This window comes from Chaetodon auriga, chromosome 7 (genome assembly GCF_051107435.1).
Source record: "Chaetodon auriga isolate fChaAug3 chromosome 7, fChaAug3.hap1, whole genome shotgun sequence".
In the NCBI taxonomy this organism is placed as follows: Eukaryota; Metazoa; Chordata; class Actinopteri; order Chaetodontiformes; family Chaetodontidae; genus Chaetodon; species Chaetodon auriga.
The window spans coordinates 13,112,835-13,133,611 of record NC_135080.1 but is presented as its reverse complement, the minus strand read 5'-3'; the positions used below and the strand labels follow the sequence as shown (position 1 = coordinate 13,133,611).

The 20,777-nt window shown below is 42.0% G+C and overlaps 1 protein-coding gene across 3 annotated transcripts; it reads left to right on the top strand.

The window, feature by feature from the left end:
* Positions 1-1,294: 1,294 nt before the first annotated feature.
* On the top strand, positions 1,295-18,917 carry unc119a1 (unc-119 lipid binding chaperone a1). 3 transcript variants are annotated; one of them, XR_013077396.1, is made up of 6 exons: positions 1,295-1,790; positions 16,200-16,313; positions 16,584-16,677; positions 17,570-17,742; positions 17,875-18,379; positions 18,423-18,917. XR_013077396.1 is itself a non-coding variant. In XM_076735015.1 (5 exons), exons 1-5 carry the CDS (start codon positions 1,667-1,669, stop codon positions 17,985-17,987), a joined length of 618 nt encoding a protein of 205 aa, XP_076591130.1. In that variant the 5' UTR covers positions 1,296-1,666; the 3' UTR covers positions 17,988-18,917. The 3 variants fall into 3 exon arrangements, 2 of the variants coding, with proteins under 2 accessions (XP_076591130.1, XP_076591129.1); XM_076735015.1 differs by having other exon boundaries at positions 1,296-1,790; positions 17,875-18,917; XM_076735014.1 differs by having other exon boundaries at positions 1,362-1,790; positions 16,587-16,677; positions 17,875-18,917.
* Positions 18,918-20,777: the final 1,860 nt, after the last annotated feature.

The following is a 20,777-nucleotide window of genomic DNA, read 5'->3' as shown; positions in this document are numbered from 1 at the left end:
AATAAGCCTGTTCACCCTCTCCTGGGATCCACAGATTTTAGAGAGTAAAGGGATAAACAATCAAACCACTCCTCACAAAGTACTACCATGGACAGCTCTCAGCTCTGCACATGCCCTGCAGTAAGTTTGCCAAGCAGAGGGAGGCACTATCTCCTCATCACAACACAAAGGGCTCGCTTCAGTGACTGAACCAGGGTACTGGCCAGTCTGTGATTGAACGAGAGAAAGGTGGCTGTGCAGGGTTGTGTTTTGCAGATGTGAATATCTTTTGGCTGGTTCTGTTTCAGCTCACTGATGGGGCTATCCAGAAGATTTGCATTTTACACTTTCTCAGGGATGCTGGCATCTGGAAAGCAACTTTCCAATGAAAAAAATGAATTAAAGACATTATAAAGCTGAGAGGTAGTTTCATCTCCTTTCTTTCAAGGCTCTTGTGTATTTTGTTTTAGGGTCATGATGGTTTTAAACTCCAGTGTTATAAACTGGACATTATATATAGTATCAACACTTTTTTATTTAGAAGGAGTTTGTGTAATGTGTATGAATTGAAAGAGAATTACTGACCAGACTGTGCATTTCCCATCAACTCTATACAGCATTTGAGCTTCTTCTGCCTAATAAACCCACTAACAAACCCACTACCCAGCACCAGGCAACAGATAAACACAGTTAGAGACTCCTTTGCGAACATACAGGAGCATTTCGCAGCTAAAGAGCCAGATATTTCATGCAGGAACTGGTAGAGACCAAAAATGAGCTAAACACAGACTGAATACATTCACCAAGGAGGCCATAAACATAGCTCTGAATTAATGCCAGTGTTGCTCAGTGTCTGCTGAGTGGTTAATGTATTCGAGCATGACATGTAAATGTTATGTTTACAAGTTGTTCTGCTGCCCACAAGTGGAAAAAAAATCATTAATATTAAAACTGCTATACAAAAAAACACAAGACGATGCCTTGCCTTTGGGGGTGTACAAAGCTGCAAAGCCCAACCTCAAGAAGATATGTTTTCATTTCAGGATTATGTTTTGCAAAGCTAAAATGCACAGTGTGAACCTATAACCTACATCTCTAAAGCAGAGAAACAGTCGCTCAGCAGCGACATAAACAGCTTTGTGATGAATCAGCGCTCCTGTCTTTTCACACCGCGGTAACAGCTTACCTAAACAACATGTCATTTCAAGAGGGTATTTCTCACACCTGTGGACCTCTGCTCCACCGGGGGGACGGAGCTCATCTCCGAGGTGAGAGAGCAGTACTGAGTAATCGGTTACTGTCCCCGAGTAAAGCCCGGCCATGCACGCTCCGGTGTGTGAGCTGATGAGGAGGCGCGCAGACTGTCAGCCACGCACCACTGGTCGGTTTAAAGCCACAGGATTTGGATTAAATAAGCTTGCGAGAGAGCCGATGAGCCTTGAGCGCGGGAGGGAGGGACCTAAGGGGCTGATTTTTATCTTTTACCGGATCGAGAAGGGGAGGAGGCACGGAGAATGAGTTATTCTGGTAGCAGCAGCACAGAGCCTGTTTGCTGTACGGTGTATTAGCAGCGCGCAACTAAAGGCTGCGACGCAAGTAAATCGGCTCCTGCGGCGACGACGCCGAGAGCATCAGAAAGCCTCAGTTCCCGTCAGGTCGCACATCGAACAGCCCTCTTCTGTTGGACATGAAAGTGCAGCAAGGCTGCAACTCATCAGACATGGGAATCCCGGTTACAACTGAAGAAGAATTGCGTAGAAATACCGTAATAACACCCGAGGACGTGCTCGGGCTCCAGAAGATCACCAAGAGTAAGTAACCTGCTCCTGTAATTGACACGGTGAGAAGAGTAGTTAAAGCCGTACAGTTCGAGGAGATTAGTGAGACCCATCTGCTGTTGCTTCCTTGGTCATAGTGTCTTTCTGTGTATAACATATCCCCTGTCTGGATTTATTGGCCGTCTCTGGGAACCACACGCTGATACCATGGACAGCGACACAGTCTGACAGGACTCAGACTCTCCATGGCTTTAAAGAACTCTCTGAAGCAGTGTGTGTCAGTCAGTGAACAGTTATAGGTTTAACATCTTACCCAAGGACAGTCACTATTATTTATTGCTGCATGCAGGCAAGCAACATGTCGAGCTTCCCTGCGTTACTAATAATACCAATGCGTGTGTGCTTGTAGGTGTTTGCATGTTTGTAGGTGTTGAGCACATCTCGGTGTCCCGGTGTGTAGGCACTGGAAGAGAGAGCAGGTGACTGTACGTACTTCCTGGTGTGCTTCTCAAATCCCGCTGAAGAAAAGCTGGCTCTTACCACATCCTCACCTCAAGACACCTGTGGCTCTGAGATAACAGGTGGCCGGAGATGTGAGCCTCTGATTATAGCTCGTCACAGACAGTAGTCAGCAGGAACAAATCGGAGACAAGAACGTTGTCAGCCTGCTGTTTAACATATTACGGAAACAATGACATGATGTGGAAACAGGACGAGGCAGGCTGTTAAAGGCTACAGAGACTGGAAGTCAAACAGTAGACTTGGTTTTTAAGCCTCTGCGTAGAGTCAAAGGAGTCTCACACACTTTGAACTTTGGAAAGTGCAACATAATATCACACACAGTCGCCTGGATTACCTATTTTGCACTGATAAAATTAGGTTTTTGCTGTTGTGACTGAGGGGGTGACTGAGTGGATGAAATGGCATGAAACAAGCATGGATCTGAGTGTAGCTTGTGGAGGTGGCATGGAGTCAAAACTTACTGTGGAGCCACTACAGACACCTGAGGCCTACAGAACAGGTAGTTCAAGGAGAGAAAGGTGATTATCAGGACACAGGAGTCATTAATAAAAAATGGGGGCTTAGGGTCAGGTCTCCTTACCTGTCAACTAAATGTCTAAATGTCTAAATAGCATGAAGAAAACCCACATTAGATTAAAGCCACCAACAACAGCAGGGCTGAAACCTGCTTTCACTCTCAAATTGATTGATTTGTCTTTTAATGAACTGACAATACAAAACACAAGAAGCAAATCAATCAAAGTTATCATTATGATGCTATAACAGGTTCATTGCCATTCATTGTCATTAATTCCTGTTTATAACGGTGACTGACAGTGAAGCCCGACGCCAAAACTGAACCCCCAAAACCTCATCACCAACTCTCTGCTCTCATCCCCTCTCAGACCATCACATCTGTTTTCATTTGGAAAAGCAATACGAGGACTCTGTCAGTGCAATTATACCTAAATCACTCATGATGGTGCAGTAATCTCCCCTCTCCATTGACATCTAAATAATCTGGATTATGTCAGGAGGACTGTCATGTATTCTGCAATGACGCAATGCACCTCAGGTAATTAATGACCCTGGAGCTGAACTGTGAGGGAGTTTGTTTACATTGTGGATATCAGATTAGAAACGTCGCCATTCTTTTCCTGGCTTTGACCAGCTGCAAACTGTCATAGAAAGATGTAAAATGAGACGCGCCCGTAAGAAATTTCTGTTAAATTGAAATATAGCTGGGTTATATTTGCGATTGTACAAATAAAGTGATCTGTTGAATCCCCTGCCTTGTTTCCTGTTTAGTGATGAGAGCAGAATTTCTCCCAAATATCTCCCCAAGGCCCAGTCATTTTAAACGACACACCATACAAAAGACCCGAGATAAACATAGTGCGCCGCGCAATCCAGGCAATCATTTCCTGCTGCAAGAGAGAGAAGGATGCAGTTGGAGAAGAAGGAAGCCGAAAATGTCTCACCCTACAGTGTAAATGACTTCTCCAGTTGTGTTTCTGGGAGGTAAATGCCACCATTTTGGGGCAGCCCGGCTCCAGTCTGTCACGGTGGTTCAGTGCTGATAAGCGAGGCACAGCGCCTCATTGTAACACAGGCGGAGAGGAGAAGAAATGTAATCCAGACAGCAGAGAAGCGCTGCTGTGATATGAAAAATGGTGATTTATGATAAACAGAAATACTGCTGTTACCAAATAAATGTTTGGTTTTTAATTTGCATTTTGTAACCTTCTATTAACAATAATTGCAATAGCGACTGATGAACAACCGATGTGTGAAACAGAATTATCTTTGGGATTAATCAGCACGCAGGAAGAAACTTAAATTAAATTCTTATATGATAATTGTATTATCATACTCAGTGTATTTCCAGAATGTTTTTCTTTTTTGTTGACATTGTTATTTACTGCTCTGTGCCAGCTTTCCTCTCATCCACCATGTCTAATCGTGTTTCCATGTAAGTGCACTGGAGTCGGAAAGAGAGTGAGGATTTCCTGTTGATAAAAAGTGAAAATCCTGCCTCTTACAGAAAATGCTCTTCAGTCTCTCAATTTAAAGTCAAAACATGAATTTAAAACAGCACATTCCTCAGATGAATTAAAACAACCTCAGAGCTCCACATCCCTGGACTAACTCACTGTTAGCAGGGACCAAAATACAACACAGGGGGCAGTACTGATGGGGACGTGTTGGTCAGGGAAATGGTAAGACAATGATGTACGATCCAGGAGGTCCAGTTGGAGGAACAGATGATTGTTATAGTCATCACTGCTGCAGCTGTCTTTCGTTGCGACGAGTGCAAGCTTAAAAGTAGAAATAAAGAGTAGTAAGTGGTCCGCCAAGAGTGTGCACCTGCATGTATTTGATTGGTCAACTCAACACTTTGCCACATTTGTTGCGTTGCAGCAGAAGTTGAGCCCCCTGCAGTTATGGGAGAAGTTTGCTTTAAGGCCTTTCTGCCCAAAAGCATTTAGGAAGTCAGGTGACGTAGTGTAAGGAGCAACAAAGACCAAGTAGGGAGCAGATTGTGGTGGATGAATGGGTCAAACATAGGACTTCAAACCAGAAGACCACGGTTTGTGTCCTCTGTGAAACCCAAGTCAATCCTGACCTTTCATTTTTAGACTTTACTTTCTTTCCTTTCATTTTTTTAAAAAAAAATCAGTTTTCAGTCACAGTTTGGTTAAGTTTAGGTAAGTCTTCTAAGTACAAAATTCCCTCTTTGTGTTTCCATTGACCCTATTTTCACCGAGATTTCAACCAGGCGGGTATCCATTTGCTCCGTTCTCCACACATCTCCAGTCCCCACCAGTCACGTTTCAAAGGAGGAGCGTTTTGCCTGCCGAGCTTTGTTGACTCGCTCAGATCGTGTTTATTTGGTCATTGTCCCTTCATGTTTTGTTTCTTGTCTGTTTTAATTGCTTTTACTGCTGATGTACGGGGGGGGGGGGGGTTATTTTGAAAATTTACTGGATTCTCTACACCTTTCCTGTGTCTGACTTCCTGTCTGGCTTGATCTGCTCTGTGCAAACTGACATGTGGTCTATCAGTAATAGACTCTGCACATATTCTCCGCAGAGCGTAGGTACGCTTTGGGAACGCTTCTCATTGAGCAGAATGGTGGCCATCAAGTCCACTCACTGGAAAAATAACAACGCACATGACTAGAGCTAGCTAGAGAAGATGACAGCTGTCAACCAACCACGTCTAGAGGCAAAAGTGTTTGTAATGTTCTAACTGGCCACACAAAGGTTGAGGGAAAGGCCTGCTGTCATGGGACAACGGTGCTCACTTTGCTTATCAGAGGCAATCATGGTGTTGCATTCAGGCGCTCACAGTGAGGGAAGGGTGCAAAGTGAACAAAGAGAGCTTGAGAGAGAAGTTTGAATCCTGCCACTTCTCTTACAAAGTGAATGTTCGTGTTGGATTGTCTGAGAGACTCAGACGCTGCTCAACAATCAGACGGGGACACTGTTTAAAATCATACTGACGCCTTTAAGTGTCCAACAATATCAAATGAACCATCATAACAATCATTTCTGCTTTGTTTTACACCTGATCTTAAGCTGCTGACTCTTAATATGTTATTCTTTAGTAATAATACCATGTGAGTCACAGTGATATCATTTATGAAACTTAAACATTCTTATAAAAATTCCTATAAAATTGTGTCGATTTCAAAGCCTTATGCAACAGCAATACCAAGAGTCTTTACAAGGAGATCCGGACAATTAAAAGAAAGATGCTTTCAAAAAGTAAAAACAAAAATAGTTTTGTTTTTTTTTAACGTAATGCAGTGTAGGAGTCCTATCACACCAGATCCTCTGTTGGTATTTCTGACTCAAAAGATCTACATCGGTGAGTGATTTCGCCTCATCCAGATGATTTACTCAGTACAGCCTGGTTCCTTTTACACTAATGGGTGATCAATTATTTGGCCTTAATAAGTCTGGGACATGGAGCAGTGCTTTCTCTACGTCGGGTGGGATTTCTGCTCTGTGATGTCTGCCAGCACAATGGATACAGCTTTAATTAAAATTGATTGGTGCTGCCGGTTCTTAATCTCCCGTGCACAGCTGTCACAAGGTTGCTCTTTCAGAGTGATTTAACACGCAGAGAGACAGCTTGTTGATTCCACATCAGTAATCAACACAATCTAATGCTTGTGCTTGGTCTTACGCTCAGATTCGGGATCCCATTAACTAAATATTACAAATTTTAACATGCTGAAGGTGCATTATGTAAGAGTGTACTGTGGTCCAGCACCAGTGTATGAGAGTTTGATAGGGTCATTGATTAACACCAATAAAACAGTGATTACTAGCTGGTGCTGATATTTAAACAAATATTCTGGCTATTCAGCTACCTCTGTTCTTTCTTTTTGGTGCTAACTGATATTAGCTCAGACCAACATGCAAAGAAGCTCAGAAGACCCTTTTAGTACCAATAAGACGTGAATAATCCTAAAGACCTTGTCACTGCTGGGGAACAGATGTCAAACACTCGGCTTGTAATCTTTCCTCGTAACCCCCTTGAAACGTCTCTCTGTAGAAATGAGACACGCAGGACAAAAACAGAGCGGCAGCATAAATTTGTCCACAGTCAGATGCTCCCTCTGTGCTACTGCATGCCAGTTCATGGATGATATAACTCTTACATGGCACAAGTGGATTTTCAATGGCGTGTACATGATAACAGCCAACAGGCTTTCCATAAGTACATAACTGGGATCGAGGCTGAACGTGGTTGTAATGTCTTAACCAGATTTTCCCGACCTTTAGGCTTGTTTAAATCAAAACAATGCATGCTACTGACCCACCGTCACTGGTCCTGTATGTCTGTGACTTATGACCAGATCAACTAATGCTCACTTGGAGTGAAGGATTAACTGATTAGAACTGATTGGTGAGCAAGGGTCAAAGGTCAAGGTCAGTGTGACATCACAAAATACATTTTTGGCCATAACTCATGAATTCATGCACCAATTATGACAACATTCCCACAAATGTCTCATGGGATAAAATGATGAAGTGATGGCATTTTATATCCAAAAGGTCAAAGGTCAACTTCACTTCAACACCATAACTCAGGAACAGAAGGGTAGATTGTGACGATATTTCACATTCACCATGGTGAAGCTCTCTATGAGTCCCCTAAGTGGAGACAGCCTGTTTCTCGCTGGAAATTATTCCTCCAAAGTCTTCCTTCATATAGTATTTGCATCTGGACAGACATGGATGTAAACTGCAACCTGACTGGTTGGCGGAGGCATAGAACCGTGAGTCAGTCATTCAAGTTTGAAGAATGATTAGAGGCCTGCAAAAGGAGGCCATCTTAAAAAAAATCTGACCTCCAGATTGTGGACCACTGGCCCAGACCACTACTCAGACATGGTGTCCAAAAACAAGCCTGGAAAGGCACCAAACACTCCTACTCCTCACGAATGACTATGGTAGTTCAGATGAGACAGTGAATGTCCCACCTTCTCCTGATAGGATGAAGTTTCTGAAGGTCTTAACCAGATTAAACAGGGATGATCCTGAACAGAACACAGCCAGCCTCTTTTTCTATTTCTTGCTGTTTTGCTGTAGAGCTGGCAGCCCTTACTTACAGCTCAATTTCTATAACTGTATCTATACATATAAATCCAGTGGGGAAAATTATATACCCAGTAGATTTACAGAAGGGGACTTCTGGTCTCATGAATGAAATTTACAGACTTAATAAAATGAGACATCAATTGAAATATAATAAAAGTCGTTTCTTTATTCCAACATTGGATGTACTTTCTTTGGGCTCCTGGCTGTGCACAGGGGGAGAAATCAAAGCAGCTGAAATGCTATGGTTGCTTCCATTAACCTGTTGTGCAAATGGGAGCTGACTTAGACAAGCAATAATAGTTTGAATCACACATTCATATGTATTTGCATGGGGACTTTTGCATGTAATCACCATCAACATGCTGCATTTCATTGAAGATGCAGAATTGATTGAATAATCTGTATTTATTTGCTTCAGAATAACTCCAATGGAAAATCTTATCAGTTTCTAAGTAAGCTGTTCAGTTAAACGCCTCGATACTTTGTGAAAATTATCAGAAATTCCCTGTTGTTTGAAGCTCTCATTTGAATGACGCCCTTTTATGTGCCTCTTACTCAGCACTTCCTGGGTACAAACTGTCACTGTCCGCAAGGCTTTTCTCTTTTTAGATCATGCCCATAGAGAGGAGGGGAAGAGTGGAGGGAGGAAGACAGACAAATCATTAGTGTCCCTTCAGGTTCCTCTCACAGCCTGACCCTGAATGTGACCGTGAGTGGTCACTGTATGTGTGTGTGTGTGTGTGTGTGTGTGTGTGTGTGTGTGTGTGTGATGAGACAGAGATCATACTCTAAACAGAAACTTCTTAGTGAGCTATTCATACATTCATGCATGGTGCTCTTCACAGTATGTATTTCCAAGTTGTGACTATGTGTCTTTGTGCTCAAAGCTTTTTTTTTTATATATCTATTACAGTTTTTACAGTTATTTTACAAACATGGTTTTCCAATTCAACATAATCTCATCCCTTGAAGGAAAATGTATCAAAGGCATTTGAGGATATATGCTTTTTGCTTTCTTGCAGAGAGGCACGGTTACACTGGATGAAAAGACTCTTGCTAGTATGGTAAACATGAAGCTACAGTCATCATCTGGTTAGCTTAGCTTACCATAATCACTGGAAACAGCTAGCGGGGCTCCTCCTATTAGCACATCTAAAGCTCATGAATTATTAAATAAACATGACATGGCATGCTAATTAGTGAGCTTTAGAGGTGCTGGTGAGCAGATTTTGTTACCCTTATTAGCTGTTCCCTCATTTGTCCAGTCTTCATGCCAAACTAAGCTAACTCACCGGTGGCTGTAGCTTCAGATTTACCATATGGATATGACAGTGGTACCAATCTTCTCATCTAGCACTTTGCCTTGTTAACTTAATAATTACCAAACCTTAGAAGTGCTGATACACATATTTTGTTAGCTTCGGACAGAGCCAGGTTAGCTCTGAAGCTCCCTAGGTTAGAACGACTTTGATCCCTGAAGCCATTAACAGAAAGACAAAGAAAAAAAAAAAAACCTTTTACTTCCTTCACCCTTTACACAATCATTTGCCATTTTGGAAAATATGTTTGTTTGTTTTTGTAATCTGTGAGCTTTAGAGGTGGTAGCAGGGTTAGCTTCAGAAAGACCCAGGCTAGCCATTTCCCCCTGTTTGCGGTCTTTATGCTAAGCTAAGCAAACCGTCTCCTAGCTATAGCTTCATATCGAAGGCACAGACATGACAGTGGTATTGATCATGTAAAAAGTGAGTAAACCTGTCTCCCAAAATGTTGAACTATCTGTCTTTTTGATTTATGTATTTTTTGGGCTTTGTGGTTCAGTGTCACTCAGTGTCACTCAGATCAAAATATGCCCTCAAACCCTCTCACAGAAGAAAGTTTATGTTTCTTTCCACTTGATGACGCAGGCCGGAAAAAGATAAGAAGCTCATCTGCATTCAGCTGCTCAGAATTCAACCTCTGCATGAACCTCAGCATTTGCCAGTTTGCCTACAGGTGCTGTTATCCGAGAGACATGAAACAGCCTGCCATACACAGGTGCACTGTATATCATGATGTGAACATCATGGCGTAATGCTAATGTCACCAGCTGCCTTCAGCTATGGATTATTTTAACAGGAAGACAAGTAAATGTGTGTGCATTGTTGTTCTTCGTGTTCTGGGATTAACTGACCACACACTGATCGGAGACCACAGAGTCAAATGGAAAAAATGAGGCAGCATGTGTAGTCAATCCCTGTGGCTGAAAGTCTGTAACTCCGGGCTAATCTTGGGGATTAAGGAGCTATAAGTGGCAGCTCACTTGCTCTTTATGAATGCCACTTTGGTGTCAGACAGGCTCTGTGTATCTGAACACAGAAACACAGCATGACTCAAGACTCGGTGCTAATTTTACTCATTTTAGAGGGGCTGCTGCCAAACACATCTTTTCAGGACTGCGCTCGCTTTGTGTTCCAGTACAGTGAAAATTATTATGTTTAACAAGAATCTGCTGTTGGGCTTTGGGTCTGTGATTAATGTGTGTTAGCACAGATGAGATCAATTGTTAGAAACCACACAGCAAAAATCCTTTGTGAGGCTAAAAGAAATTAGATACATGGAAATCACAATAAGATGTGAAAAGTAAATGCAAGATTGTCCTCCTCAAAACAAGTGCAGAAAGACCAGTGTGTAACTGTGCTGGGAGTTAATGACATGTTTCCCTGCAGGGACAATAAAGTCTATTGTAATCTATCATGTCACTGTTGACACACACTCTCTTAATATTCTGCATCATATCTGCAGCGTCTTATTCGTCCTGTGCTTCAGGGTTGTGAAATCAGTCAAAAAGTGGGCCTTCAGTCTATAGGAGGAGGCCTCAGGTATACGAGGAGCATTTCATTTGCATACCACTGATGCCTAACCTGAGATACTCTCCTTTGATTCAGTGCTGCACCTTGTTGTTGCGGAGCAGCCAGGTGGATGAGGGGAAGGAAAAAGACAGGCTAATCGAGCTGGCACACTATCAGAAGGAGCGTTGCTAGGTGACAGTGTTGAAGGAAGTGAAGTGGAGCACTTTGTGTGTGTGCGTGTGTGTGTGTGTGTGTGTGTGTGTGTGTGTGTGCGCAAAGAAGACAGAAAGAACTGAGGTGTGAACTTGGTGTGTTTGGCGTATTGTACTGCAACACTTTACTCCTAATTTCAAGACAAGGTGATTTAAGCAGCAGGCAGAGTAACTAACTTTGAAGTAATTTTAATAGTTTGGTTGAACGACTACTAATAACAATGTGTACAGTACGTTTTCCTTTCTACAGCAAGGCTACTTGTGTTGAACCCAGAGCAAAGTCTTAAAGGAATAGTTTGACATTTTGGGAAATACGCTCATTCACTTTGTCACCAAACATTACACGAAGCCATCAGCTGGCTAGCTTAGTTTAGCATAAAGACTGGAAGCAGCTAGCCTAGGTCTGTCCAAAGGTAACAAACCTGCCTACAGCACCTTCAAAGCTCACTATTTCACACATTATATCTTTTTTGTTTAATCAGTACAAAAAGAGCTTTGCACTACACTATTTAATCACAGTGCTAAGTTAAGCTAACTGACAGCTAGCTGTAGACCTGTACTGACAGACAGACAGACAGACAGAGGGTGGTGTTAATCGTCTCATTTAACTTTTGGTAAAAAGCTGAATTATTCCCCAAATGTCAAACAACCACTTTAAGCATTCTTCACGTTTGCAGACATGTTTGTTGATGTTCTGGTCCTGCCTCTGGAAAGCTTTCTCCATTACTGCACACACCCATTCCTAGCATGCAATCATCTATTTGTTTTCGTGTAAAAGGGAAGCATTTATGACCATTGGGAAACATGCAGGGACCTGCGCTACACTGAAGATTTTTCACACCCCCAGTAACGTTTCCAGTGTAAGGTATATTATTCTGATTATTTGCAACGTATTTCCTGCAAAGATTTGCATATTGTTTTTAGAAAATGCACTCTGAGCATCTACATGGTTAGATATCACATGTTTTTTGTCATTTGGCTTCATGCTTTATACCCATTTTTCTGTATAATTATAATCATTACCAGAAGCTAACAAGTAAAACATTATTTGGATACCAAGTCCTGAACACCACGGCGCCGTATGAATTATATAATTACTCTAACAGACCATGTGTAAATGAGCAAAGATCACTTGACAGGGTGGATTTGTCCCAGCTCTGTGTTTTCACTATGTAATCTATGTACACTTGGACAAATGAGAATGTTTTGCCCCAAAATAAGAAACTCATTATGTAAATATTCCCAAATGCAGTCCTTGACATCTGTAAGCACTGTGAAACAAGGCCGTGGCTCATCATAAAAACCGACTGGGACAAACTGCAGCCTGTAAAAGAGGCTGCATTCATCAGATGCAGTCGTCGAGAGTGAGCTCTGTCCTCCTCCTCTGTCTCCTCTGTCTCCTTTCTCCATGCTTCTCCCTCCCTCTCTCGCGCTAACTGAAAATGTGTGTGTATTTTGCTCCTTTCCTTTCCCCACCGCTCACACCTCATTCTGTTGTCACTGAGCATCTGACAAGGGCAGGTTTTTATTATTACTCCTACAAATCTGTAAAAGACAGTCCAGTCAGCCGCCATCAGTCAAGCTGCCCCATGCGCAGAGGCTATGAAATCTGTTCTGTGGTGTCGTCTAGAGCTGGTAACGAGCTCTTGGTTTCACAAGACTGTGACATGATTATGTGTGAATACTTGCACTGGACTGAGTGGAAGTGACTTCACTGGCTGTGCTATCAGATGAGATGCTCCATCTGCCTTTTTCAGCAGGTTTGGCAAGTAGGCATCTCTGATTCACAAAACGCATCTATCGGTCATCTGCCCACAGAGAGCTACTCAGTGACAGCTACACAAGACGCGTTCGGCATACTCTGCCAGCAGATTTTCAATCAAGTGCCATTTTTGTCAGCAATTATAAATTCAGTGGATGACACATAATTTACCCTTTAGAAATGCTCCTCGTGGCAGATGTCCTCACTGGACTTTGCACTGAGGATAAGGGAAGATTATCGCTCTCTCTATTTTCTGTCATCAGTTACGTCTATTGATATAACGTGACTATAGGTTGGGGATTAACACTGGTGCCTCCAGAAGGTATTTAAACAAGTTAATTAATTAGCTATGTGGTTATGATGCATCTTTCGTTCATTCAAGTCTTTAAGCTGAGAAATCAACCATTTTGAGCTCGATGGTAATTGCAACTCATAAAATCCTCCAGAATTTACTGATCCCTTATTAAGCCTGTATTAAAGACATTACAATACAGATCTTAACACTGAAAGATATCACTTCACTAAAATAACCACAGGACAAGTTGTAGTTTTCAGTACAGCGTGATAACAAGGCTCAGTTCACAGAGTCAGCAAACACACTGACAAATATCAATAGAACTTATTACATAATTCTCCTCTGAAAAGCATTTTGAGGCTGCGATTAGAACAGCTAGTCTGATTTAACCTTTCCTCTGTGGCTCGGCTGCATCATATTTTATGTCAGCTGGCCTATAGTGAGCATGCAAGTTACATCACTCATCGACGGTCATATTAAATAGGAGCACTAAATAGAAATTACTGGGTGTAAGTCCTGTTATAGGTGGTTGTATTTTTCATATGAGGAGCCCAAGTGGTGGGCTGTGAACTGAAGATAATTTTGCACTGTATTATATAACAGTATTTAGTCCAGTTTCATGATTGTTTAAAGCTTTTCTTCTAGCCAAGTTGGTCTGAATTCATGTCAAAGTAACGCTCTACCATGATCACCTCCAGGCCACATGGTACTCTATAAATAGTGTATGAATGTGTTTCCTTGCTGTTGCTTCAGAAGTCCCAGACTAACAGTAGGCTTATAGTAATATTCTCAGAGCACATAAGCTCCTCACATCAAATGAACCGGCACTAGAGGGCACTGCATCAAACAGCAGCTCTCCAGCCCTCTCACTGCAGCTTGGAAGGCAACATAAAGAGACTTTTTGAGCCAGAGCAGCTTTGAATGGAAACGTCTTGACCAGTCTTGTGAAGTTCACCATGGAAACACTCCACTTGCATCTACATTAACATAATCACCAGAGATGAGCCCCGCGCGTTCTGCAGATGCAGCGGCAGAAAGTGTACATATACTGAGACATAAAAATACATAAATCATGCAAAGGAATACATGAAATCTCTGCACACATGCATGCATATATACACTGCTTAATGCTTAACCTTTCTGCAGCTATTGCTGATTGGTCCATGAGTTCCTGACAGGTTTCTACACATGTCGTCAGCCAACTCATTGGTTGTTAATTGTTAATAACTGGCATTATTGAATTAATCTATATATTATTTTGGGGGGTGTGCATGTCATTTAATGTGGCTAACTTTAGTGTAGCGGTTTAGTTTTTCACATTGGTGACCATCAAATGACGTGAAAATTATGATTACGCAAGTGAAGAACACGACAAGGATGTTTTTCACCTCCATGTAAAATGTTAAATACTCATTTAAGTTTTGTATGGGCTTTGTTTATACCTGTAACTAATGTGAACCATGTGAATGACTAACGACAATGGGATTAAGAGCAGTAAGAGCAATTTGACATGTAGACACTGCTATTGGCTAAACCTGAAATAAAGCACACTTGTGCATGTTCTCTTAAAAATGTTGTTAAGGCTTGTCAAGTCACGCTTGTGAACAATGAAGCAGCCTGAGTCAATCGCTTTAGTCGACCACATGTATTTGGATTTAAATGATTTAATGATTTAATGGCATTTGTCTGCACTGAACCAACAATAACTGTGACTGTTAGAGGAAAGACACGAGATGTTTTGTCATCTCACGCCAGAAATGAGCAAATTTCAGCTGTGATGAATTAGAAGTATACATCATACTGTATTTAACAGCAAGCTCTAAATAGTCCTGTTTCACAAGAGGGCCATTTTTAGACAAGGTGTCAGGTATAGTGTACTGTGCATTATGAAAAGGTCTATAAATATCTTCAAGCAGGTGGCTGAAGCCTGTGTGGGCCATCTGCCCTCGAACCCTCGGAAACAGCAGAGGATGCAGCAGTGTTAGTTTGTGTATGCACAGACACATGAACAAATACATGCATGCTTTCATGTGTGTGTTCATTACTTTGACCTCTATTGTTGCCCCCTTACTGTCTTTTTAAATGAGTTGCATGAGATCACCAGTAAGAAAGACCCTTCAGTCCTTATGCAACAATATGCCAATAATAACTGCCCTTAACATAACCCTAATGAGATAGCAGGTGAGTGTGTGTGTGTGTGTGTGTGTGTGTGTGTGTGTGTGTGTGTGTGTGTGTGTGTGCGTGTGTGTGCGTGTGCGTGTGCGTGTGTTGGTCCATGTGATGGTAAAACACAATAAGCCTCTTAGGTCTAATCCTGCCCCAATGGGAGGGGAGTGTCTCTCTCTCTCTCTCACACACACACACACACACACACACACACACACACACACACACACAGATACATGCCAGCATGGCCAAATCTGTCACCCTGCTCAGGGTACTGGGGTTTCTGTCTTTGTGGGCTTGCGTTCACTGAACTTGACAATCCTTCTGTTGAGAGCAAACAAAAACCTGTGTGGCTGTGATTGGTGTGTGTTTGTGTGTGTGTGTGTGTGTGTGTTATGTGTTGTTATGTGTTTTGCTGTTATTTATTTTTCTATCATATGGTGTACATATACATCTCCTAATTTAAATGACTACACTGATTTGCTTTTGATGAACTTACATAAGGCAAAACAGAACTTTCAGAGGATAACGTAACTACACCAGAGACATAAAACACGCGGTGAAGAACATCAAATGAAACAAGCTTTACACTGCACTGAATCAAAGGCGCATGCTCACAGTGACACAATGTCAACATTTTACACATCATTTCACTTGTAGAGGTTGTTTGTATACATTAGCCGAGCAACCAAAAAAACAGCAGAGCGAGCTTGAACCAGTGCAGCTGAGGTACTCAGAGAGTGTGCACTTATTGGTGGTATCATACCTTTGGCACAGAGAAAGATCTGATGTGTAAAAATAGCATCCTTGGCCTTACTGTGAGGTTACAGTGGTGAGAAAGCACGGAGCAGGCTTCATTGAATGCAAATAAGATCAGCCCAGACATGTTCATAACAACAGATATTACTGTATCTTGGCAGAGAATTACTGAGGTGACAGTGTTTCCTTAATTGGTAGTTTACTGCCTGACATGACAGGTTTGCTTCATTCTCAGTGATATGCTGAAAAGACAAGGAAGAGACTTTTTATAGTTTAACTAATGGGTATTTTCTCACTTTGACAGATTATCTTTGTTCTCCGGAAGAAAACGTCCACATGATCGACTTCACCAGGTTTAAGATCCGTGACATGGAAACAGGGACGGTCCTGTTTGAGATCACCAAACCTCCGACACCAGGTCAGCTCCGAACCTCAGGAACTAGATAACAGCTAATGAGACAAATCCACACCCTTCAAATATCACGTGAAAACAGAGTTAAGGCGGATGTTTTGTTCCATGTGAGCTCTGTCCATAGTCTCCTGTAAATGTCACTGAATGATATTTTTCTCGTCTCCATGACCCCGCAGAGGGTTAAGCAGGTTAAGACAATGCGCTATGAGGAAATTATTGAACTCAAAAAAAGCTTCTTTTTTTTCACCCATTTTCTTCTAAATGTCTCGTCTTTAGCAGGGGGCAAAAAGCAATGTGACCCCAACGCCGGCCGCTTCGTCCGATACCAGTTCACCCCAGCCTTCCTGCAGCTGCGGCAGGTTGGAGCCACGTAAGTTAACCTTCAGTGTGTATCTGCCCCATCCAAATGACAAATGAAGGCTGTATGAGAGAGAGAGACGCTCTGCAAAAGCTGAATGATGCAGTAATGTCCGGTCAACCCCGCCGCACTGACAGGAGACACATGCCGGATGTAGGAGGTGTGTGGGCATCCGTGTGGGACGACAGGCTGACAATGATAAGTGTGAACATGCGGAGCTGCCCAGCCCGCCTGCTGACTCAGACACCAAATATCTGTCAGTGCTTCTGAGCGGTGTTCATCATCCGACTCCTACTCTGTAACTGATTTCTATCCAACCCCAACAACTGACTCATACGGATGAATGAGCTCCATGTATATTAAATATAATGTGTTTTGTGAATCACATAATGGTCGAGGTTTCATTAGCAAAGCGCCTGAGGGAAAATATGTGCTGATTGTTGTTCTGGAAGGCCAGTTTAAAGGATAATTCAGTTAAGTCTGACAACGTTCGCCCTGACCAAACCATTGACTGTATGAAACACGGACATAGTCATTCATAGGTTTCTGAAGAGCCATTGTGAAGCTCAGTGAGTGCTGTCACTCAAAGAGGCCATTCCCATCATTATGCAGCTGTCATGAACAGGTGAATTAGCTATAGAGACCAGGGATCGACTCGGCTTTGGTCATTTGAGGAACTGCAGTTTTGGTAACTTCAGCATTGGCTTCATTTTTCAGCCCTGGATGTTGCTGCTTGCTTTGGAAATGATTGTGTTCTGTTAATATACAGTTTCCAGACTTGAAATTGAGGTGACATCGAAACCATTTGACGTGGTGGCCAAAACTACAAAAATGAGGAACCTTACGTTACTGCCTTCATTTACTTCAAGGTTGGTAAATTAATTTCCTCTTCGTGTCCCTGCAGAGTGGAGTTCACCGTGGGAGACACACCCATCAACAACTTCCGCATGATTGAGAGACACTACTTCCGCGATCAGCTGCTCAAGAGCTTTGATTTCGAGTTCGGCTTCTGCATGCCCAGCAGCAAGAACACATGCGAGCACATCTACGAGTTCCCGGCGCTCTCCGAGGAAATCAGTGAGTGTCACAATACTCCAACACACACGGATCCACAAGAGACAAACACACCCACACACAGACGTTTTATCAGGCCTAACAGGATTTAATGATGCAGAATCCTGAGTGTTGTGCGTCTCTTCTCTCTCTCAGTGCGTGAGATGATCCTGCACCCTTATGAGACGCAGTCTGACAGCTTCTACTTCGTGGACAACAAGCTGGTGATGCACAACAAGGCAGACTATTCCTACAGTGGAGGGCCATAGGAAGACCACCGTCCACCCTTCACTCCTCCCCATTCTAGACATTTCCCATGCTCCATGTACCACTTCAGGACCAGAAACAGATGAACTGACGGACAGTTTGCTGGCATTAAACGCTCTTATCTCACTCCTGTTAACTCTGTGAATTTCCATTCAGGTATTCAGCTGCCAGACCAATAGATTTATCTCTTTGCAGGAACATCTAATTCTGTCGGTTTTATCATCAGTTTGCATCAGTGTGTGTGAGTGAGTGTGTGGGCAGCGAACACATGCAGTGTCTGTACATACTGTTGATTTCAGTCTGTATATGTGGGTTGATCATCTGGAAAAACATTGATGAATTTACATTTTGTGTGTTTTTGATAGCTGTTAATATAAAGAGGAGGAAGGAGACAGTGAGGCAGGGTCACTGCCTCGTCGCTAAGCTGGACGAGGCAGTGACACGCCATGAGACAAAGAGAAATGAAGTTACCCTAAAAAAACTATCTAAAAACTAATGATTAATCCATTCAGATGTACATTTATATAGTTTGTATAGGAACCTCATTCAATTTTTACTCCTGAAGTTTCTTAAATTTATAGTAGCACACATCTGAACGATTCCTCCCGCGATCTTGGTCTCCTCCATCTGAATGACAAACAGAAACATGTACTTTGTCTATGTGAATGTGTCATTTGTTGTATGTTTTCATGTTCATAGTACTACTACTTCAGGAGTATTTTTTTAAATAAATAGCCATTTTGAAGTGTCAGAAATCCTACATTAGCCAAAAGTCAGATACCAATTTTGATATCCGGTACATTCTGTGTAGTACTGAACACTGTGTATACTTTAATTATGATAAATGTTTTAAGTATAAAATGAAAAAGTATGTAAAGTTTTGACAGCGGAAATTACATCACTGCAATAAATATGTTTTGTCTTTTTCGAAATCTTGACCTTTGTTGTATTTTTTTTTAGAATTCATACTGCTGGCGTTGTGTTTTCATTGATTGAATTTTCACTTTTATTGGTAAGATGGACAAGATCTATTCCACTTGGATTAATAATTTGTCTCTAATTAGCAAAAGTTGAGGAAAATGTTGCAGATTTATTTCAAATTGACACCCTTTAATCAGTTTATGACAACTCTTTAATAAAAACAGTAGTTGCTTCGACTCAGTAACCCACAGTGCTAAAATGATAACTGTCACGTAAAGTTTGCAGGTGGTCTGTGATGTAATTTCCCTCATGTTTGTCAGGCTGCTTAATGTAGAAAACACCAAAATACCAACAGAAAGTTAAAAATCAGACCGTTACATCAGAGGAGAAGTGGTCAAATGGAACAAGCTGCAGATCACAAAGTGTCTTTGCTGCCATCTTCTGTGACAACAGTCTCACTGCACTGTTACCGATCATCGTCCATCACTGCACAGCACTGCTCTACCACAGGTGGAGAGTTTTTCCTATGCTGAGCCCAGAGCACAGTGGAGGCTATGATTGTAAAATATACAAAACAGTACGAATAATATTTTATTACACTGAACTTCAAGGAGAGACTTTTTTGGACCAAAACAGTGAAGTTGCAGGCAGACAAGACAGAACAATGAGCTGAAAATCGCTATTAAGTTCTGTAAAGACATAAAGCTTCAGATTAAAACATTAAAAATGTGATTTTAATCAGCTCACATACCTCATGCATGATAATCCAGGCATCTGTATGCATGTTTCACAAACTCTTAACAATTTATGCGTGTTTATGTTTTTAATATAGAGGAACTATCCATACATTGACTATATCAGGTAAACCTTTTTCTCACCAAGGGCCGTTTCAATTGTTACAGCATCCGAGGGCCTAACTCAATCATTGAACACATATATCATACTGACCTCTGCTGATGTCACATGGTAATGATGATGATGATGATGATGCTACTCGATTGTGGTTCTTCTGGTTTGGATCAGACAGTCTCTCCGAGAGTTTTTTCTGAAAAGAGTGGCTCACAGTCGGAGGTTGTCCCACACAGAAAACTTCGCTGCACGTCTCCTCATACTGGGATCCTCAGGATGTACAAACAGTTTATACAAACTCGAGCAGAGAGAGGTTGATGTACCTGGTTTTGAGATTTCATGTTGGTGGCTGGTTCCACATTAAATGACGTAGCAAATATGTTCAGGTCCTGTTGTTTACTCTTCATGTCCTGAAACCTCTCACCAAACGCCTGAAGGAGTTTCCACACTGTGAAACTTGTTCTGGCAGTGTAGGAAAATGCACAGTGTTTCCTCTTTCCAGTAGCACTTTTAACTGCTTTAAATTAGCTTACAATGATTTCACATTTCAAAGCAGAGAGCTGAGAAGCTTGAGGTTCAGCTCTGAGAGGTTCTTGGTAATGTCCACCATGAAGGCCAAAGTAAACAGACACTATCACTGAGTTTCCACGTCAGGCTTTCCTTCATCTTTATGGATTATTTCAGACAAACCTAGCAGCTCAGCAGCAGCAACAAAGCACTCCTTCACAAATTCTCCTTCTCAATGAGGTTTCAGCCTCTTAGCCATTAGCTCGCTCACCACAAAACTACATAAGGTCAGAATGTGGTCTTGTGAAAGCTGCTTGGTGGTCATCCAAACTCCACTGAAGAGGCTTAACTTCATCCAAGCGCACCTGTCGTCGCAGCCCATCCAGTTTAGCACGTTTTGTAGCTGAAACGGAATTCAACCTTTTTCTCCTTGCGAGCACGTCCCCACAAACTCAGGCCCCCTGGCTCGCCTTTCATTTCAACAAAATAGTAATAAAAATAATTTGTATAAATCT